The 16,102-nt window shown below is 41.8% G+C and overlaps 7 protein-coding genes across 12 annotated transcripts in view; 6 read left to right on the top strand and 1 right to left on the bottom strand.

Moving 5' to 3' along the window:
- Positions 1 to 1,471, bottom strand: part of tinc (transmembrane protein tincar) — a 62,762-nt gene extending 61,291 nt beyond the window's left edge. The window contains exon 1 of one of the 3 annotated variants that reach the window (XM_065866733.2): positions 1,358 to 1,471. The gene's annotated coding sequence lies outside the window, so the exon portion shown is untranslated. The remainder of the gene's footprint in view (positions 1 to 1,357) is intronic. The other 2 variants (XM_065866730.2, XM_070995843.1) reach the window with 2 other exon arrangements.
- A 2,638-nt stretch (positions 1,472 to 4,109) lies between these two features.
- On the top strand, positions 4,110 to 5,968 carry Alg1 (ALG1, chitobiosyldiphosphodolichol beta-mannosyltransferase). The gene is made up of 3 exons (XM_065866122.2): positions 4,110 to 4,776; positions 4,833 to 5,393; positions 5,471 to 5,968. The coding sequence occupies exons 1-3, from the start codon at positions 4,217 to 4,219 to the stop codon at positions 5,688 to 5,690; spliced, it is 1,341 nt and encodes a 446-aa protein (XP_065722194.2). The 5' UTR covers positions 4,110 to 4,216; the 3' UTR covers positions 5,691 to 5,968.
- A 237-nt stretch (positions 5,969 to 6,205) lies between these two features.
- Positions 6,206 to 7,917, top strand: Odj (Oddjob). The gene is made up of 4 exons (XM_017071039.4): positions 6,206 to 6,406; positions 6,466 to 7,196; positions 7,255 to 7,374; positions 7,433 to 7,917. The coding sequence occupies exons 1-4, from the start codon at positions 6,290 to 6,292 to the stop codon at positions 7,749 to 7,751; spliced, it is 1,287 nt and encodes a 428-aa protein (XP_016926528.4). The 5' UTR covers positions 6,206 to 6,289; the 3' UTR covers positions 7,752 to 7,917.
- A 111-nt stretch (positions 7,918 to 8,028) lies between these two features.
- LOC108007386 (uncharacterized) lies at positions 8,029 to 10,357 on the top strand. Of its 2 annotated transcripts, XM_070995816.1 has the most exons (5): positions 8,031 to 8,230; positions 8,295 to 8,404; positions 8,461 to 9,518; positions 9,628 to 9,741; positions 9,808 to 10,357. In XM_070995816.1, exons 2-5 carry the CDS (start codon positions 8,297 to 8,299, stop codon positions 9,968 to 9,970), a joined length of 1,443 nt encoding a protein of 480 aa, XP_070851917.1. In that variant the 5' UTR covers positions 8,031 to 8,230; positions 8,295 to 8,296; the 3' UTR covers positions 9,971 to 10,357. The 2 variants fall into 2 exon arrangements, with proteins under 2 accessions (XP_070851918.1, XP_070851917.1); XM_070995817.1 differs by lacking the exon at positions 9,808 to 10,357 and having other exon boundaries at positions 8,029 to 8,404; positions 9,603 to 9,741.
- Positions 10,358 to 10,486: 129 nt separating this feature from the next.
- Positions 10,487 to 12,165, top strand: LOC108007385 (transcription factor Ouib). The gene is made up of 4 exons (XM_017071042.4): positions 10,487 to 10,685; positions 10,747 to 11,630; positions 11,698 to 11,823; positions 11,917 to 12,165. Exons 1-4 carry the CDS (start codon positions 10,572 to 10,574, stop codon positions 12,026 to 12,028), a joined length of 1,236 nt encoding a protein of 411 aa, XP_016926531.4. The 5' UTR covers positions 10,487 to 10,571; the 3' UTR covers positions 12,029 to 12,165.
- Positions 12,166 to 12,262: 97 nt separating this feature from the next.
- On the top strand, positions 12,263 to 14,072 carry LOC108007390 (transcription factor Ouib). Of its 3 annotated transcripts, none has more exons than XM_065865540.2 (5): positions 12,263 to 12,330; positions 12,396 to 12,518; positions 12,582 to 13,495; positions 13,552 to 13,681; positions 13,758 to 13,894. In XM_065865540.2, exons 1-4 carry the CDS (start codon positions 12,292 to 12,294, stop codon positions 13,673 to 13,675), a joined length of 1,200 nt encoding a protein of 399 aa, XP_065721612.2. In that variant the 5' UTR covers positions 12,263 to 12,291; the 3' UTR covers positions 13,676 to 13,681; positions 13,758 to 13,894. The 3 variants fall into 3 exon arrangements, with proteins under 3 accessions (XP_065721612.2, XP_065721611.2, XP_065721613.2); XM_065865539.2 differs by having other exon boundaries at positions 12,265 to 12,330; positions 13,552 to 13,671; positions 13,758 to 14,072; XM_065865541.2 differs by lacking the exon at positions 12,396 to 12,518 and having other exon boundaries at positions 12,277 to 12,330; positions 13,552 to 13,671; positions 13,758 to 14,072.
- A 67-nt stretch (positions 14,073 to 14,139) lies between these two features.
- LOC108011398 (transcription factor Ouib-like) lies at positions 14,140 to 16,082 on the top strand. The gene is made up of 4 exons (XM_065865543.2): positions 14,140 to 14,383; positions 14,446 to 15,392; positions 15,461 to 15,595; positions 15,941 to 16,082. The coding sequence occupies exons 1-4, from the start codon at positions 14,273 to 14,275 to the stop codon at positions 15,981 to 15,983; spliced, it is 1,236 nt and encodes a 411-aa protein (XP_065721615.2). The 5' UTR covers positions 14,140 to 14,272; the 3' UTR covers positions 15,984 to 16,082.
- Positions 16,083 to 16,102: the final 20 nt, after the last annotated feature.

The following is a 16,102-nucleotide window of genomic DNA, read 5'->3' as shown; positions in this document are numbered from 1 at the left end:
GAACTCAATTACCCTGGTACTCCCCTACAGCCAAAACCCCACCTTCTCTTCCAGCAACAACTGTCATGGAGAAAGCACTTCACAAATTGAAGTGCAGCGCGAGAATTAGAGAAAAAGAGATTACGAGAGGGCACCAAGCACTTCCGCAGCTATTTTCCCTGTTTGCCTCGAGCGAACATTTGTCGATTGTTATTTGGAAAATGTCAAAGGCACTTGATGTCGATCGCTGCCCTGCAAGAGATCGCGCGAGGCACTGAGAAAAATCAGATGCAGATTTAATATGAAAATACATCTTACAAACACATGTTTTTTAATTTTTAATAAAGTTTTAAGGTTATTTTGTCAAAGTATACTTGTTAAGAACCATTTTTTCAATTTTTTAATATAATTGTATCTTTTGTCTTATATTTAAGAGTTTACCATTATTATCTGTGAGCCGGAAATATTAAAAATTAAAATCCCTACATATCATTACAATAATTGCAATAACTAAAAAACGTTTGGTTTGCTTAACATTTTTGTTAATCGACTCAATAGTAATTATTTAAGAAAAGCAGATTGCTATCCTAAGAAATGATCTATTTTAAGTTAAGAGTATAACTAGATTTCAAGGTATACCTTTTTCAGACCCTTTTTAAAATTTGATACCTTTTCCATAATTATTAAATTACCGACGAGAGGTATTTCTTAAGGCAGGTATATCTATCAATCTAAATCTCATGTTTCCTTATTTAGCATTATGGTGTGTCTCAGTGCTGGGTTGTAAATCAGACGAGTGAGGAACCATCGAAAATAGAAAAAGGGGCCTGGATGCGTAGCACTTGCCCCGATATCGCCGGCTCTTTTCCACTACCCGAGGGCATATAATGGTCTCTCGCTCGCACCGCTTTTAATTATAGCCACGTCTCGTCTGCGAAGCGGAAGTTTGTTTAGGATATTTGGCATTATGTACTGGCATTTTACAAGCTCGTGCAGCTGCCTGCCTGCATACATGCATATGGCGCCGTCTCTTCAGATGCCCTGACTTTCCCGACTTTCCCCCCACTTGGCATACCTCCCTTGGAATATCTCTGCCCCATTTGGAGACTATATATCCCAGGCATCCGAGAGTCCATGATGCGAATTATTCAAATAGCTCGCGCCTGCCTTTGGAGCGGTCTGCATGCGGGCCATACAGCCCGACGACTTTGGCATACAAATTAGATGCAGCGATAATCGACTATTCAGGTTGACTGCCTCGGATCCCCGACTCACCTAGCCATCCATAAAACCACACCACCCACCTCTGGCCCCTCAGCCCCCTTAAACCCCCTCAATCCACCCAAAATGCACACACGCACCGGCTGCAAAAGCTTACCTGTCACGGGTTTTTGCTCTTGAGCGCCCTTAAAGTGAATTTTTCAGTCCAAAATAATCCCTTCTTTGATATGTCTGCCGGTGTAGCTGCAAAAGAACAATTTTCCAGATACGATTTTAGTTTCTTTCCTTCTTTTTTGGCGAAACAAATTTCGTTGACATAAATTCAACATGAAATTAATGTTAATCCTGCTAAAGCAAAGGGGAAAATGTCGCAGACAGCAAACATGCATAAAAAGAAACGTGAGGCAAGTTTATACGAGAATACTGTATTAATAATGCAACGAATAAGAAATTATAATTTATAAATGCCAAGACGTATAAAGAAAATCTTGATTTTATTCTTTATTCCAAAGAAGACTTTGAATACAATATTTTTCTTCTTTAATCTTGACAAATATTTGAAAAGGAATATTTAATAGATTGAGATACATACATAGATACATTTAAAAACTTTGGAAAAATTAAATAATGTATGATAAATGTAAATTCCATATACCTACATATGTAAAGCAAATTATATTAATTTAATTTCAAGGACATTAAAAAACATAGTCAAATCAACTATGTGAAATTTTATATTTCCCATATTTCAGCGTAATATTTATTTCTGGTTATGGATGGAATTTCATGAACTCGAATGTGTATTATCATAAAAATCATAAAATTAATGTTTGTAAAATTTCACCGCATGAACGAATATAGGAAAAATGTCCTTTTTGATTTCATGTCTAGACCGAGGATAAGATTTCTATGCCAAATGCTGCCATAAGGAAAGAGAATGGAAAAGAGCGCAAAAGGGCGACGGCAGCGCAAAAACTTCTGCAGCGCAATAAAAAGCCGCACAGAAATCAAAAATCAAGAGTGGAAACTTGCGGGCCAACCCCATGAGATGGGAGTTGGAAACTCGGCAACAGCAATAGCAATAGCAAACCCACCGAAGAAGACCACCCATTTACCCACCCAGGGAAAACCACCCAACCACCCAGGCAGCGGTGCAACCACCCCCCGTTCACCACCCACTTTTGGGGGTGGCAGTTGGCTATTTGCCTTTTGCGAAGGACGCAGGACGCAGGAAGCAAAAGGACGCTGCGCGGAGCGTATCGCGTCTGGATCAGAAATTGCAGACGGGCCTAATGGGATAAACTAGGTGTAGCACACACACTCGCACAGCGGGGGCCAAAATAATACAATTTGTCATGTCGAGTGTCCAAAAAATCATATTCTAGGGATATAAATCATTTTTAGAATCTCGGTTCTCAGTCTATCAAACGGATTTTAGTTTGGCAAAAAAAAATATATAAATAAAACATATAAATCAATCCGAAATATGTATATTTATGTCTATAACTTAGAAAAATTATCTACTCTTAGGAACACCTTTTTTATAAATAAACAAATTTTTATAAATGAAAAAAATGTTCTAAAATTTATAGCAAATTTCTAAAGTTATGAACAAAAATGTTCTTAAGTACATAGCTGCTTAATTGGTTTTTTAATTTTAAAAAAATTAAGTAAATATTTATATCCATATTTAAAAGAAGTTTAACGATCTTAAGGATATACTGAAATCTTGACTGATTTATCGGAAAAAAATGTATAAAATTATTAATTAAATTTCAAGATATTTGTTTTTAATATTTTGGCCGCATCTGTGCATTCAGTCATAATCCCAGACAGTCGTGTGACAAATTTCATGATAGCACTAGAGAAAATACTACGCGCATAAAAATGCATAAATGGAAAACAAAACCGGCTGAAGCTCGGAAATTGTAGTGTGTGCGGTATACGAAAATTTGCATTTCCACTTCATCGAAATTCGATGGCTCGAAATAACCCCACACAAACACTTACACGATGGAAAAGCCACCCACACACTGAAAACCAGACAAGCGCCAACTGGAGGGTGGAAAACCGGCTTGTTTTGCCGGCGAAAATGCGTAAAATAACGGCAGTTGGAGTGCTTTTCCAGATTTTACTCACCGGCGAAAATTGTATTTGTATCTCGAAGTCTTTGATAATAAACCCTTGATAATGGTCAGACTTTTGGTTTTTAGTCGTTTGTTTTTCTTCACCACTTGGTATTTTAATAAATATTTTCTCTATTTTGTTGGCATTAGTTAATGCGAATATTGTAGCACAGCTTTGTGGGCAGGCACACACACACTGACGCACACGCGCAGATAAACACAGAGCTTGATGTCCCGTTAGAAAAGCGCCGCACTCACGAGCCGCGACGTCACGTCCGAACGAATCCGAATTTTCCGCGGGAATGACGTAGCGAACTCCATTTGAAAATTCAGTTGGAGATGGTGTGGCCAGTTTGGTTGCGGGTGGATTTAGCTAAATTCAGCTTACCACTTTTTTTGGCGGTATATTTGATGGGTGCGGGCAAGGTCATACCAATTCATTCTCTATGTGGCACCACTCTCCAATTTAGCACGGACTCCAACCAATATTGCTATATGGACAAAATTAAACAGGTTGGCATGCCTTAATAGTAAGGGTATTCTGACAACTTTTTTCTGATATACAATATGTTTAATTTCGTGTATTATTACAGTTTTTGGGAAAAGCACAATGTAAATAATATAATATGATATCAGCATTTCAAGAAGTGGGGAAATAATACATTTTAGAGGGACATTTTGAATATTAACATATTTTAAAATTAAAATCAAGCTAATACATTTAACTCAACTGGGGAGTCCCCCTAATATTTTGATATCTTTCCAGATCCATGGTATTTTCCAGCTATCCAGCTGAAGCCACCGTTCCTTTGGAGGATTCAACCGAACCACAAACAAAACGCGCAATTGCCGTAGATCGGAGGTAAACCACGTATTTTTTCTGCCCAGCGATGACGGAAGCGCCGCCCAAGAAGCGCAATGCCTGCGTCATCGTGCTGGGCGACATTGGACGCAGTCCGCGGATGCAGTACCATGCCCAGAGCCTCTTGGAGGAGAACTACCACGTGGACGTGATTGGCTACCTGGAGACGAGGCCGCTGGAGGAACTTACCCAACATCCCTGTTGCCGGATCCACGAGCTGACCGCCGTTCCGGTGACGAACCTCACGCCCAAGCTGCGACTGCTCTTCAAGGCCTTCTGGCAGACACTCAGCCTCCTGATGGCCCTCATTTCCATCGGGCGACCTAGTTTCCTGCTCGTCCAGAATCCCCCGGGGATTCCCACGCTAATTGTTTGCTACCTATATTGCGCCGTCACCAGGACCAAGCTGGCCATCGATTGGCACAACTATACCTACACGGTGCTGGCTCTGGGCATGTCCAAGGGGGAGCAGAGTCCTCTCATCCGGCTGGTGAGGCGACTGGAGCGATACTTTGGCTCCAAGGCACACACGCACTTCTGTGTGACGCGGGCCATGCAGGAGGATCTGCAGCAGAACTGGGGAATAAGGTAAGCCTTGGTTTAATTGAATTAAGATATAAAATAATCGTTCACCCCCCTTTCAGCCCCGTTAAAGTTCTCTATGACCGCGCGCCCTCGCAGTTCCATCCCATCGACCTGCCCCAAAAGCACGAGCTGTTCTTGAAGCTGTCTAGGGATTATCCCCAGTTCCAGGCCAAGGACACCGACCAGTCCGATGTGCTAGAGGCCACCGCCCTCACCCAGAAGCTGGCCAACGGCAGTGTGCAATACAAGCCCCAGCGACAGGCTGTTCTCGTTTCGAGTACCAGTTGGACGCCAGACGAGGACTTTGGAATACTCCTGAAGGCCTTGCAGGCCTACGAGGAGACGGCGCTGGCCGAGCCTTTGGTCTATCCCTCGCTGCTGTGCATTATCACGGGAAAGGGACCGCAAAAAGAGCACTATGTGGCGGAGATCGAGCAACTGGAGTGGCAAAAGGTGTCGGTAATCACGCCTTGGCTGGAGATCGAGGACTATCCCACTGTACTGGCCAGCGCCGATCTGGGAGTGTGCCTGCACTGGAGCACCAGTGGGTTGGACCTGCCCATGAAGGTGGTCGATATGTTCGGCAGCGGCCTGCCAGTCTGTGCCTACGATTTCAAGTGGTGGGTGGTCTCTATAATACCTTAAGAAACGTCATTTCCCTCCAAATATAACTTCTAACTCCAATCTTTCCTTGCAGCCTGGACGAGTTGGTGAAGCATGGCGAGAATGGCTTTGTGTTTAGCGACCATGTTCAGTTGGCCGAGCAGCTGAGGATCTGGTTCGAGCATTTTCCAAAGAATCCGAGTATCCTGGAGACAAGGGCCGGCTTTCAGCGCAGTCTTCAGGAGTTCCAGGAATTGCGATGGCGGGAGAGTTGGCGCTTTGTGGCTGCTCCCGTTCTGGAGTCGCTTCTCTAGGGCATTTCGTGTTGATTATTTAACAAAACATTTGATAGTTACACGTTAAGACAGACTTTCTAGTTACTAACAATCCATTGTGCACAAGGGGCAATGCAGATAATATATGTGGTCCCTTATTTTCTTTCTGCAGAACTGGCTTATTTACTAGTAAGTACTTACTAGGGAATTTTATTTTATACATTTTGTCACAATGTTTTATTAGTAATTTCCCACCAACTGTACATAAGCAAATACTTTTGGATATCTAAATAAATTGTCTTTATTGGCAAAGTTAACCACAGCTTGTACTGTTAATAGAGGCGGCAAAAAGAGAATCAAAATAAATTAAAACAAATAGAAGTTTTCAAATATTTAAGATAATGCGTTTGCAAGTGAATGTCAATTAAACAAGAACAAGAGAAAAGCAAAGGTCTCACTAAAAACAGGTTGGTGTCCCTGCTTAGCGTTGTCACCCACCTGGCATTCTTTGGTATAAATAGTATTTTTCCAAGAGCGGGACGCCATAATTGATCGACTTTTCCACAGTCACACTGTACTCTTCACCGGCGCATTTTTTTTTTAACAAAAACTAGTAAATAGAATATATTTCTGCTACCATGGCCACTGAGTGTCGGATCTGCGGTGAGCGGATCTTCACGCCGCATCCAAAGAACATTTTCGAAAAGCGCAACCACCGCATTCGAACGGCTATCGAGCAAATTACGGGATTGGAGGTGGCGTCGCTTCGCCTTGGAGTCTCGAATTATTATTCACCATCTCAGCATTTTTGCAGATTGTTTTGGAGAAGCTGCTGCCTCAGCACATATGCTCATGCTGTCTGCTGGACCTCAGCCAGGCCATAGCCTTCCGGCAGCGATGCCTAAAGACGCACGAGGTGCTGCACCAGGGGAGCACCACCCACTCATCCCCCTCCTCATCCTCCTTCTCAAGAGTTCCAAAGGGAAACGTGGAGGAACAGCGATTAAATGGCGATCCACTGTTCAAACAGGAAGTTCAGGAGGATACAAGCGACGAGGACGACGATAAGGAGTTTCTGGATGAAGATAAGGAGTTCTTGGTGGACTTGAAACCAGTTATTAAGTTGCCACCGGCCAAGAGATTAAGGCAGGAGGAACATAAGTTGCCCAACAGTCAATCTCCACGTGTCATGGTCAAACGTCTCCGGGTGTCAGAGATCAAGAAACACGACAGTCCACCGCCTCCCAAGCGGGACCCAGGTCGCAGGGTCAGAAAGCGGCGACCAAAGCCCAAGGTCGATCGTTCGATCAAGCGCTATGTGTGCGACCAGTGCGGCTGGTCTTTCAACGATCACAGCAACATGAAGGACCACAAGCTGCGGCACTTCGCGGAGAAGTTTTCGTGCGACGACTGTGGTCGCAAGTTTTACACCATGCCACTGCTCCGGCTGCACATTCGAGTTCATCACAAGGGCGAGAGACCCTACGTCTGCAAGTTCTGCGGCATGGGATTCGCCAACAGTCCCACCCGCTGTCGGCATGAGCGGTAAGTGTTTAAGTCACCAGGAGTAACTAGACCCATCTAAATATGTACCCTTTCACAGGCAAGTTCACGCAGACCAGCTGGTCCATGCCTGCAAGATCTGCGGTAAACGTTTCAACAGCGAAAAAGGTTGTGCCAAGCATGAGGAGGGGCACAAAAGCGACCAGCCGGATGTTTACTTGTAAGATTACTTTAAGATTTATCCATAATAGACATTTGTATATGGAATTATTTTGCAGCTGCGTCACCTGCAACAAGGAGTTCAAGGAGAATTCGTTTCTGCAGCGACACTATACCACGAAGTACCATCGCAAGCGGGAGAACATGCTGGTAGAAGGTCCCAAGGAGGATTTCCACTCAGACGGCGACCCCGAGGAGATGCCTGGATATATGGAAGAGGGTCAGGTAGAAATGGAGGAAAGTCAGGCGGAAATCGACGTACTTCTGGAGGATATTGTCGAAGATCAGTACGAGAACCATGAAGAACTTGTTGACGAGCAGCCTTTCGAGGATTTTGACTATGATGATACCATCATGGAGGAGGAGCTGTACACTTAAAATGAAATGCAATTGGCGCCAAGCATTCACAAATGCGAGGGATGTAATTATTTCTTCGTATCGAGCACCATTTCCAATTCGATCGAGAGCTACAATATTTGTTATAAAAATAATTTTACTTACCGATTATGATTTCTTAATAAATCTAGACATAAAAACTAATAAAGACACTGGCTTGGGGAAAATAATGTTAAATAAATAAAATGGATCCCATAATCAAAAAGTTTTTATTAGTTAAATACACTAGTATCGAAGCCCTGGTTTCACTGAAGAAAAAACAGTTATTTTTTGAAGATGATCTGGCAACGCCAGAGTTACCAAAACAATTTTTCCGCGGCTTGACAAGCAATATTGTTGAAATTCCCGGAAATAAAGTGTACAAAAATCAGTTTTAGATGTGTGTGCTCGTTCCTTAGCATCCTGCGAGCTTGATTTCGCTGGCGAAAAAAAGTTAAAAACATTAAAAGCCTGGAAATACGGTTGGCGAATAGATATCCCCTCCTAATTGGCTAAAAGATCTGTAAGATCTCTATAATATCGTAGAAATGGCTGTTCAATGTCGTCTGTGTGCCTTGTTTTTCTTCCAATTGAAACCCACAATCATATTCAACCTCGGGATCCTCGCCAAGATCAAAGATCTCACCGGATTATGGGTGAGTTGGTGGCTTTACTACATTCCCCGTTACCTCATTTTCGAACCCATACACAGTTACAAGAGGAAGAGCACCTGCCGCGTCACATTTGCCCATCTTGCCTGAATGAGTTAAGTATATTCACTGAATTGAGGCAACGCATTCAACGGAACCACAATCTACTGAATCTCAGAAAAGAGGTCGGAAGTGCTCAAGATCTGGAATCTCAAATGTCAAGTTCCGAGTCAGAAGGGGATTTCTCGTGTGACCTTACAGAATCAAAGCAATCCTATGACATTCAAAGTGACGACAATGAAAAGAGTATAAAGGATCTCATAGATTGGAAATTATATAATTTGGAAAAACCAGAATCTCAAGATTTTGATTACCTCCAAAAATATGATTCAAATGAGAGTGATCAAGAATCAGTGGACTGTGATGTTTGGTCTAATTTACATAAGCTAGATTGCACAGATCCAAACAGATCAGAAGTTCGCATAGAAGATCCTAACTTTTGTGTAGCCGAAGTTCAATATCAAAATACGAAGCCATTTGAAAGTGATGAAGAATCTGAGGACTATGAAAAGTGGGAACCATATAATTGTGCTAATCAAGACACTGAAAAACTATCTGTTCCAACAGGGTTTCCAAAATATGGTCAAGAACTATCAGATCCAAAAAAATGTATTGGAAAAGGTAGAAAGCCTTTAGTTGAGACTTCTTCGGCAGCGAGCGAAAATGTTATTCGCAAAGCTGATTTCAAAGACCCTAAAGGGGAATTTATTTACCTTAAAACAAACGTTACCATTAAGAAGGCAATTCCTGCTTTACTGAAATCGAAAGACGGGGCTGTTCATAATATTCCGAAGGTCAAAAGAAGAAGGGCCTGCAAAGCTCTATCCCTGGACTGCACAGAATGTGGAAAGTCCTTCAAGACCACATACAACTTAAGGTTGCATATGGTGCGCCATACTGGCCAGAAGGATTTTGCCTGCTCTTTTTGCGAAAGGCAATTCGTCTCAATACATCTGAAGAAACTGCACGAACGAGTCCGCCACTTGGGAGAGCAGCCCTTTAAGTGCAAATTCTGTCCAGATACGTTCTTTACCAGTACGGCTAAGAACCGACACGAGCGGTAAGCGATATTTTGTTTATTACCATTATAAGAGTATAGATCCCTTACTTGATATTTATTATTTGTCATTCATAAAACTGAAAGATGAACTTTAATTTAATAACCGCAGAATTAGACACATTAGAGACGGTAGCTACAAATGCGATGAGTGCAACAGCAAATTCAATACCAAAACCTGCTTAAACAAGCACAAGTTCCTGCATACCGGGAAGAAACCATATTGGTAAGTGAACCGATCTAACTTGTAAACACTATATAATTCATTGTCATTCCTCCGTATTTCTTCCAGCTGTGATATATGCAATGTTAGCTTTGCCGAAAGGCAAAAATTAAAGAATCATAATCAAACACAGATCCACCAGAAGAGGGCAACAGCCATCCTGGATGCAAACCAGTGCTGGGACTCCGATGAAGTAAACATCAACTTGGACTCAATGTTTACTGATTTTTAAACACGACTTGGATGAATTGAGGCAGGGAGCATATATTAGTTACAAATTTAAGAAATGTCTTCATAGTCGCTGAATGTTTTTTTTTTTGTTCTGGCACTGGATTGCCATTTATTTAGTTCATTTAAACACGTTTACCTTATATTTGACTAACAACATTTTGACATTTTTTAATTCTTTTGTTTAACTTTATTATGTACCATGAACATTCCATTATTGGTATAGAATTTACGTGTAAATCACTGATACGTGTAAATCACTTTTCTTTAAAAACATTTGGTTTATAATTCACCTATTGGAAATTTCATTATATATCTGACAGTTCAACAGCCAAACATAAATACAAATAATATTACATTATCGAGTTTTAATAAATAAACTTATCATTTATCTGTTCCCTGTGTTTACTTTTTTTATAAACTTCTCTTAATTTGGCATTTAGAGAAACGGATTTTAAATTTTCCCGCCATCGATTGACAGTCACCCAGGCACGCAGCCACCGCAAACACTGCGAATGGCTAAATTACGAATAATAACAACAGAGTGTCAATTAGGACGCGCACATGAATAAATTCCCAAATTTACGCGCAAATAATTGTTTGTAATGTCGCCCCAATGCCGGTTGTGTTTGGATATAATATATACCAAAAACCCGGTTAATATTTTCAATGGATCCAAGGAAATTATCGTGCAAATCGCCTTGTTAACGGGCATTTGGGTGAGTACTCAAGGCAAATGAATAATTTTTCTATTTAAACATGGTATTTCCATCTAACCAGCTGAAGGACCAAGGGAATCTGCCTAGAAATATGTGTTCCTGTTGTCTTCTTAGCCTTAAAAGTGCCCTAGCCTTCAGAGAGGTCTGCATTAAGACCAACAACCGACTATCAAGCAACTTGAAACCGGTGAGAACTAAAGATGAGGTGGATGTGGATAATGCGTATGATCCCTTACCATCCGGGCACAAGGTAGCTAAGATGGAGAGGGATCTTAAAGATGAAGAGGACGACATCAGCCAAGAGGAGATGGATTATACGGAACTTGAGGAACTGGAGGAGGACCATAATGGGGACCACTACGATACGGATAGTGGTCAAGAAGACAAGGAGAAGATACTGGAAAATGAGAAGGATATTCAGGAAGATGGGGAGGAGACACAGGAAGATGAGGAGACACTGGAAGATTTTGATGACGATGAGGAATGGACACAGGATGATGAGGCGAACTCTGATACCCATGACGAGAGTGGTGATGATTCAGATACAGAAGCCACTATCAAATCTCTAGTATCTGAAGTCGTCGGACAAGAACGTCAAGAAGGGATATCTAAAGGAAGTTCCACAAACTCACCCAAAAAGTCAAAAAACGACGAAAACACCCCTCCGAAGGCGGGAAAAAGGAAACGAAAGAAGTACAAAAGCACTAAAATCTATGTTTGTGATCACTGCGGCAAGGAATTTACCGACAAGGGCAATCTCAATTTGCACGTGTTACGGCACACCGGGATCAAGCCATTTGCATGCCCAGAGTGCGGCAAGAGGGAGTTCAACAAGTACAGTTTGAACATTCACATACGGGTGAAGCACCGCGGAGAGAAGCCGTACGCCTGCAAGTATTGCGAACTGCATTTCGAAAGCAGTACCAAGCGAACTCGCCACGAAAGGTACCTGCTTCATAGTGTTCCTCAGAATTCTCCGATTTCTTAATATCTTTCACTAACTATCTTTCAGGAGGACTCACATAAAACAGACGGTGAAGCAAAAACCTTTTAAGTGCTCTAGCTGCGACTTGCGATTCGAAATAAGGTCTCAAAGGACGAAGCACGAGAAAGTGCACTCTGGAGAACGAGAGTTTCAGTAAGTAATAGTTTAGAATATAACTAGAATTTTATTTTCATTTACTCTTCAATTGTTTTGTCTTATTTTCTAATCCTTTGATTTCTTCCACAGATGTAAAGTATGCAAAGTGGCCTTCATCCGCGCCTCCAACTTGAAGACCCACTTCAAATCGAAGCTGCACCAAAGGAAAGAGGCCAATAGTAAATCCAAAACAAAATCTTAATTAAATGAAGTACAATTACTTTGTTGACAAGTGTTTAATCTGTAAATCGCGCGGAATCGCCTGCCATTCACCACGAGGGTTAACGTATTTTTGTAAGCAACATGAGATCTGTTTGAATAAAAATTGTCTCTAGTTTAGTTAAATTTAAGAAAAGTTGTTTAAGCTGAAACTGGGATCTGCACACGAAGATGAATTTTTTCTGGCTGCATATGTTTTTTTTTCGAGGGTTCAATTTATAATTCCCCTGGGGACGTGTGTTTGACATGTTTTGGCCATTCGCCAAACACGGCGACACATCAGCGGTAAGCAGAAGGACCTGAGGATTTAGTTAAACAAAACAATATAATTTGTCTTCAAACACAAAAAGGACATTAGTGGAATGGCCACGCTGTGTCGCACTTGTGGCCAGCAGGCGGAGCACTCCAAGGGACTCTTCGACAAGGAGGGCAACGACGCCCTTTGCAACATCCATAAGTTGACGGGAATTTGGGTACTTTACCTTCATAAAATGTAAAAATTCCTTTTAGCATCAGGATCTCCTGTTCGATTTCAGTTCGGTGACCATCCCGGAGTGCCCACAAAGATCTGCCTATCCTGCCTGCTGGACTTAAACGATGCCGTCGCCTTCCGCGAACGTTGCATCAAGACGAACATTTCTTGGTTCGAGGATCAGGATAAACCAGATGATTCGAGCACTGACACTGCCGATGAGAAGGAAACTATCAAAAAGAAGGCTAGGATTGTTATTGTACCGTACCCCAAAAATGTTGTGCCTGTTGTACTGCCCTACAAGGGCCTGAAACAGGCCACGATTCCACCACAACGCAGCAAGGATCTGGTTAAGATTCCGCCCAAGCCCTTAGATGACCCTGTTTGCCCGGAAGACCCTTCTGCTGAGCCCGTGGATCCCCTGAGGTGCGAGGACCCAATCTACGTGAAGAACGAGCCCCTTTCTGATGAGGAGCCTGAGGATTGCAGAAAACAAAAGCTCAAGGAGTTCGACGAAGATGAGGGGGAGATACAGGAAGAGCAGTTGGAGGACGAAGTAGAGGAGACTCAGGAAGATCACGATTCAAGTACAGGATCCACTTTCCACCTTCGCGACGGAGAAAAAAATTCTCTAGGGAAATCTAAAGACAGTACCATAATCTTGTCCAAAAATTCGAAAAACCAAGAGAAGACCATTCCAAATGCTATAAAAGGGAAGCGAAAGCGGTACAAAGGCACTAAAATCTTTATTTGTGACCACTGCGGCAAGAAATTCAAGGACACCGGAAACCTGAATATGCACCTGTTGCGACACACTGGCGTTAAGCCTTTTGAATGTCCAGAATGCGGACAAAAGGAGCTCAATAAGTACATCCTGAATATTCACATCCGGGTGAAACACCGCGGAGAAAAGCCCTACCCCTGTAAATATTGCGACGCGCATTTCGAAAGCACCACCAAGCGAATTCGCCACGTAAGGTGCTACATGTACATATTTATCTTGCGGTGCCTAGACTAAATTTTGTTATTTTCAGGAGGACCCACGAAAGCAAGAGGATAAAACCTTATAAGTGCTCTTACTGTGACAAAAGGTTCGATCTCAAATCTATAAGGACGAAGCATGAGATGGTGCACACCGGAGAACGTAACTTTCCGTAAGAAAAAGTCAATACATTTATTATAAAACCTAAGGGAATGTAATTGCGTACTCTATCCTCTGATCGTTTATTGTCTTCCACAGCTGTGAAATATGCAACTTCTCCTTCATCACCAAAAGAAACCGGAACCTCCACTTTCAAACAAAAAATCACAAAAGAAAAGAGTTGGAAGCAAAAAGTAAATCTAGAATCAAGGTGTCATCTAAATAAATTATAAATAATTTGTTGCCAGGTTTATTAACAACCTTTTAATAAACAAAAAACTTTTTAAAAATGGTGGACAAAAAATTCAAAGATGTAAGTGTACAAAATATTTTTAAAAACACAAAAATATTACCCATTAAAAAAGAAAGAAAGAAATATAAAAAGACTATCGTGATTTTTACTTATAAATGTCATGTTTAATAAAAAGAAAAAAAGAACTTTATTCTAAAAACAATAACTATATTTGTTGCACAGTGTTAATTGTCATTCACTATTCTTCGCGGGCATCCAATCATTCACGCAGAAGGCTTATTTGTTCTCTGCCAAAGCAAACAAAACTTACTTTTTAAATGGGTTAAGCAGGCCTATTTAAGTTGAGAGGAAATCCAGCAAAATGGACACGATATGTCGCACTTGCGGTCACGAAATGGATGACGGCAGTCCACTCTTTCACAAGGAAGGCACTGAAGTCCTGTACAACATCCTCCGGTTGACTGGGATTTTGGTATGTAGATCCTACCACTAAATAATAATTCTTAATCCATTCTAAACGAAATTCCTTTCCAGTTTGAGGATCACCCCGGAGTACCCTCAAATATCTGTATGCCCTGTAAGCTGGTGCTTAACGAGGCCATTGCCTTTCGGGAGCGCTGCATCACGACGAACAACTCCTGGTTCGGTGATCAGGACACAAAAGAGCACTTGGACGTTCAAATGGAGGAGGGCACTTTCTCAGAAGTACTCCGAGAGAAAGTTGTGCTGAAAAGTACCTTTCAGCAACCAAAGAGTCCAGTGCCGGAAGGGACGCCACCAGAACCCAGCAAGGCACCGGATAGGATTTCGTCATTGGCAATAGAAGAGCCTATTTTTCATCTTACTGTTGATATAGTGGATCCCCTGAGGTGCGAGGACCCTATCGAAGTGAAATGCGAACCCCTGCCTTTAGATAAGGATCCTGATGAATCCATTAACCAAAACCTTATAAAGGACTCCGTAGAAGTTATTGAAGAGGAATCCGAAAATCAAGTCCTAGAAGAAGTAACACCTGTTATAAGAAAGAGACGAGGAAGGCCAAAAGACAGCAGGAGCAAAGAGGAAAAAAATGACAGGCGAAGAAAGTTGGCTGCGGAGAGAAGAGCTGAGACCAAGGATCAGAAACTCTACTTCTGCGACCAGTGTGGCAAAACCTTCAGCGAAAAGGGCAACTTCAATGTCCACCTCACGCGACACAAGGGCACCAAGGAGTTCCAGTGCAGCGAATGCGACCGCAGGGAGTTCACCCAGCACCTGCTCAACTTGCACGTGCGGATCAAGCATCGCGGTGAGCTGCCCTATGAGTGCAAGTACTGTGGCCAGCGGTTTGATAACTGCCTCAAGCGGTTGTTCCATGAACGGAGGCACAAGGAGAACCCAAACCAAAGACCGCATGAGTGCCCCATTTGCAAGAAGGGCTTCAAGAGCACAACGTCCCTTAAGCACCACAGCGTGGTCCATACGGGCGAACAGCCATTCTAGTAGGTTGAGGTCAAGGGGCACAGTGTTGTATCTGAACCACATACATAATAATTCTTCTCCTTTTTAGCTGCGATCTCTGCCAGACCCACTTCAACCGGAGGAACAGTTTGAGAACCCACTACAAGTCCAAGCAGCATATAAATAAAGTCGAAGAGCAGGCACAAATGCTTAATGTTGGAGACCAAACTGGCCCGGAGGATGGGTAAATCTTTGAATATTTGTATGTTTGTTGACATGTACTGTTGAAACCTTTAAAATATGAATCCCTGTATTAAATCGTCCATCGTTTATTTTTATAATTTTGTGTAACAGTCGGAGAAATTAGAAAACCGGTTGCATGGTAATATCATTAATATAAGCATGATTTAGCTAATGTGTAATTATAATGAAAATCAAGAAATATGTTAAAAGTATTAGTCTTTCTTTTGTTTTTTAAACTTATAACATATTTTTAATTGTTTTAAAGTGTAGCAAAAAGAAAAAGACGTATTTATAAATAAATCTTTCTTTATAATCTGATAAGTTTCTATAAAATATTTTTTCGCAGTGACTATTTACAACCGGTGTCCCTAAGTACAACTTGTTTGTAGCTCAGTGTTGCATTTCCTGTTCCCACGGAAACGTATGCATATTTTGCCATTCACCAAATTCGGCAACATGTCAGTGGTAAACATAAGACCAACTGAGTATATTTAAGCAAAACAATATA

This window comes from Drosophila suzukii, chromosome 3 (genome assembly GCF_043229965.1).
Source record: "Drosophila suzukii chromosome 3, CBGP_Dsuzu_IsoJpt1.0, whole genome shotgun sequence".
Classification (NCBI taxonomy): Eukaryota; Metazoa; Arthropoda; class Insecta; order Diptera; family Drosophilidae; genus Drosophila; species Drosophila suzukii.
Note: the sequence above shows the minus strand (reverse complement) of the source record. Positions and strands in the feature narration are given on the sequence as shown.

Coding starts and splice junctions, on each gene's coding strand:
- Alg1 (XM_065866122.2), top strand. CDS start 4,217: ATGACGGAAGCGCCGCCCAAGAAGCGCAATGCCTGCGTCATCGTGCTG. Junction 4,777..4,832: donor CAGCAGAACTGGGGAATAAG/GTAAGCCTTGGT, acceptor CCCCCCTTTCAG/CCCCGTTAAAGTTCTCTATG. Junction 5,394..5,470: donor TGTGCCTACGATTTCAAGTG/GTGGGTGGTCTC, acceptor CTTTCCTTGCAG/CCTGGACGAGTTGGTGAAGC.
- Odj (XM_017071039.4), top strand. CDS start 6,290: ATGGCCACTGAGTGTCGGATCTGCGGTGAGCGGATCTTCACGCCGCAT. Junction 6,407..6,465: donor AGCAAATTACGGGATTGGAG/GTGGCGTCGCTT, acceptor GCATTTTTGCAG/ATTGTTTTGGAGAAGCTGCT. Junction 7,375..7,432: donor GACCAGCCGGATGTTTACTT/GTAAGATTACTT, acceptor ATTATTTTGCAG/CTGCGTCACCTGCAACAAGG.
- LOC108007386 (XM_070995816.1), top strand. CDS start 8,297: ATGGCTGTTCAATGTCGTCTGTGTGCCTTGTTTTTCTTCCAATTGAAA. Junction 8,405..8,460: donor AAGATCTCACCGGATTATGG/GTGAGTTGGTGG, acceptor ACCCATACACAG/TTACAAGAGGAAGAGCACCT. Junction 9,519..9,627: donor GCTAAGAACCGACACGAGCG/GTAAGCGATATT, acceptor TAATAACCGCAG/AATTAGACACATTAGAGACG.
- LOC108007385 (XM_017071042.4), top strand. CDS start 10,572: ATGTCGCCCCAATGCCGGTTGTGTTTGGATATAATATATACCAAAAAC. Junction 11,631..11,697: donor AAGCGAACTCGCCACGAAAG/GTACCTGCTTCA, acceptor ACTATCTTTCAG/GAGGACTCACATAAAACAGA. Junction 11,824..11,916: donor TCTGGAGAACGAGAGTTTCA/GTAAGTAATAGT, acceptor TTTCTTCCACAG/ATGTAAAGTATGCAAAGTGG.
- LOC108007390 (XM_065865539.2), top strand. CDS start 12,292: ATGTTTTGGCCATTCGCCAAACACGGCGACACATCAGCG. Junction 12,519..12,581: donor ATAAGTTGACGGGAATTTGG/GTACTTTACCTT, acceptor GTTCGATTTCAG/TTCGGTGACCATCCCGGAGT. Junction 13,496..13,551: donor AAGCGAATTCGCCACGTAAG/GTGCTACATGTA, acceptor TGTTATTTTCAG/GAGGACCCACGAAAGCAAGA.
- LOC108011398 (XM_065865543.2), top strand. CDS start 14,273: ATGGACACGATATGTCGCACTTGCGGTCACGAAATGGATGACGGCAGT. Junction 14,384..14,445: donor TCCGGTTGACTGGGATTTTG/GTATGTAGATCC, acceptor ATTCCTTTCCAG/TTTGAGGATCACCCCGGAGT. Junction 15,393..15,460: donor ACGGGCGAACAGCCATTCTA/GTAGGTTGAGGT, acceptor TCTCCTTTTTAG/CTGCGATCTCTGCCAGACCC.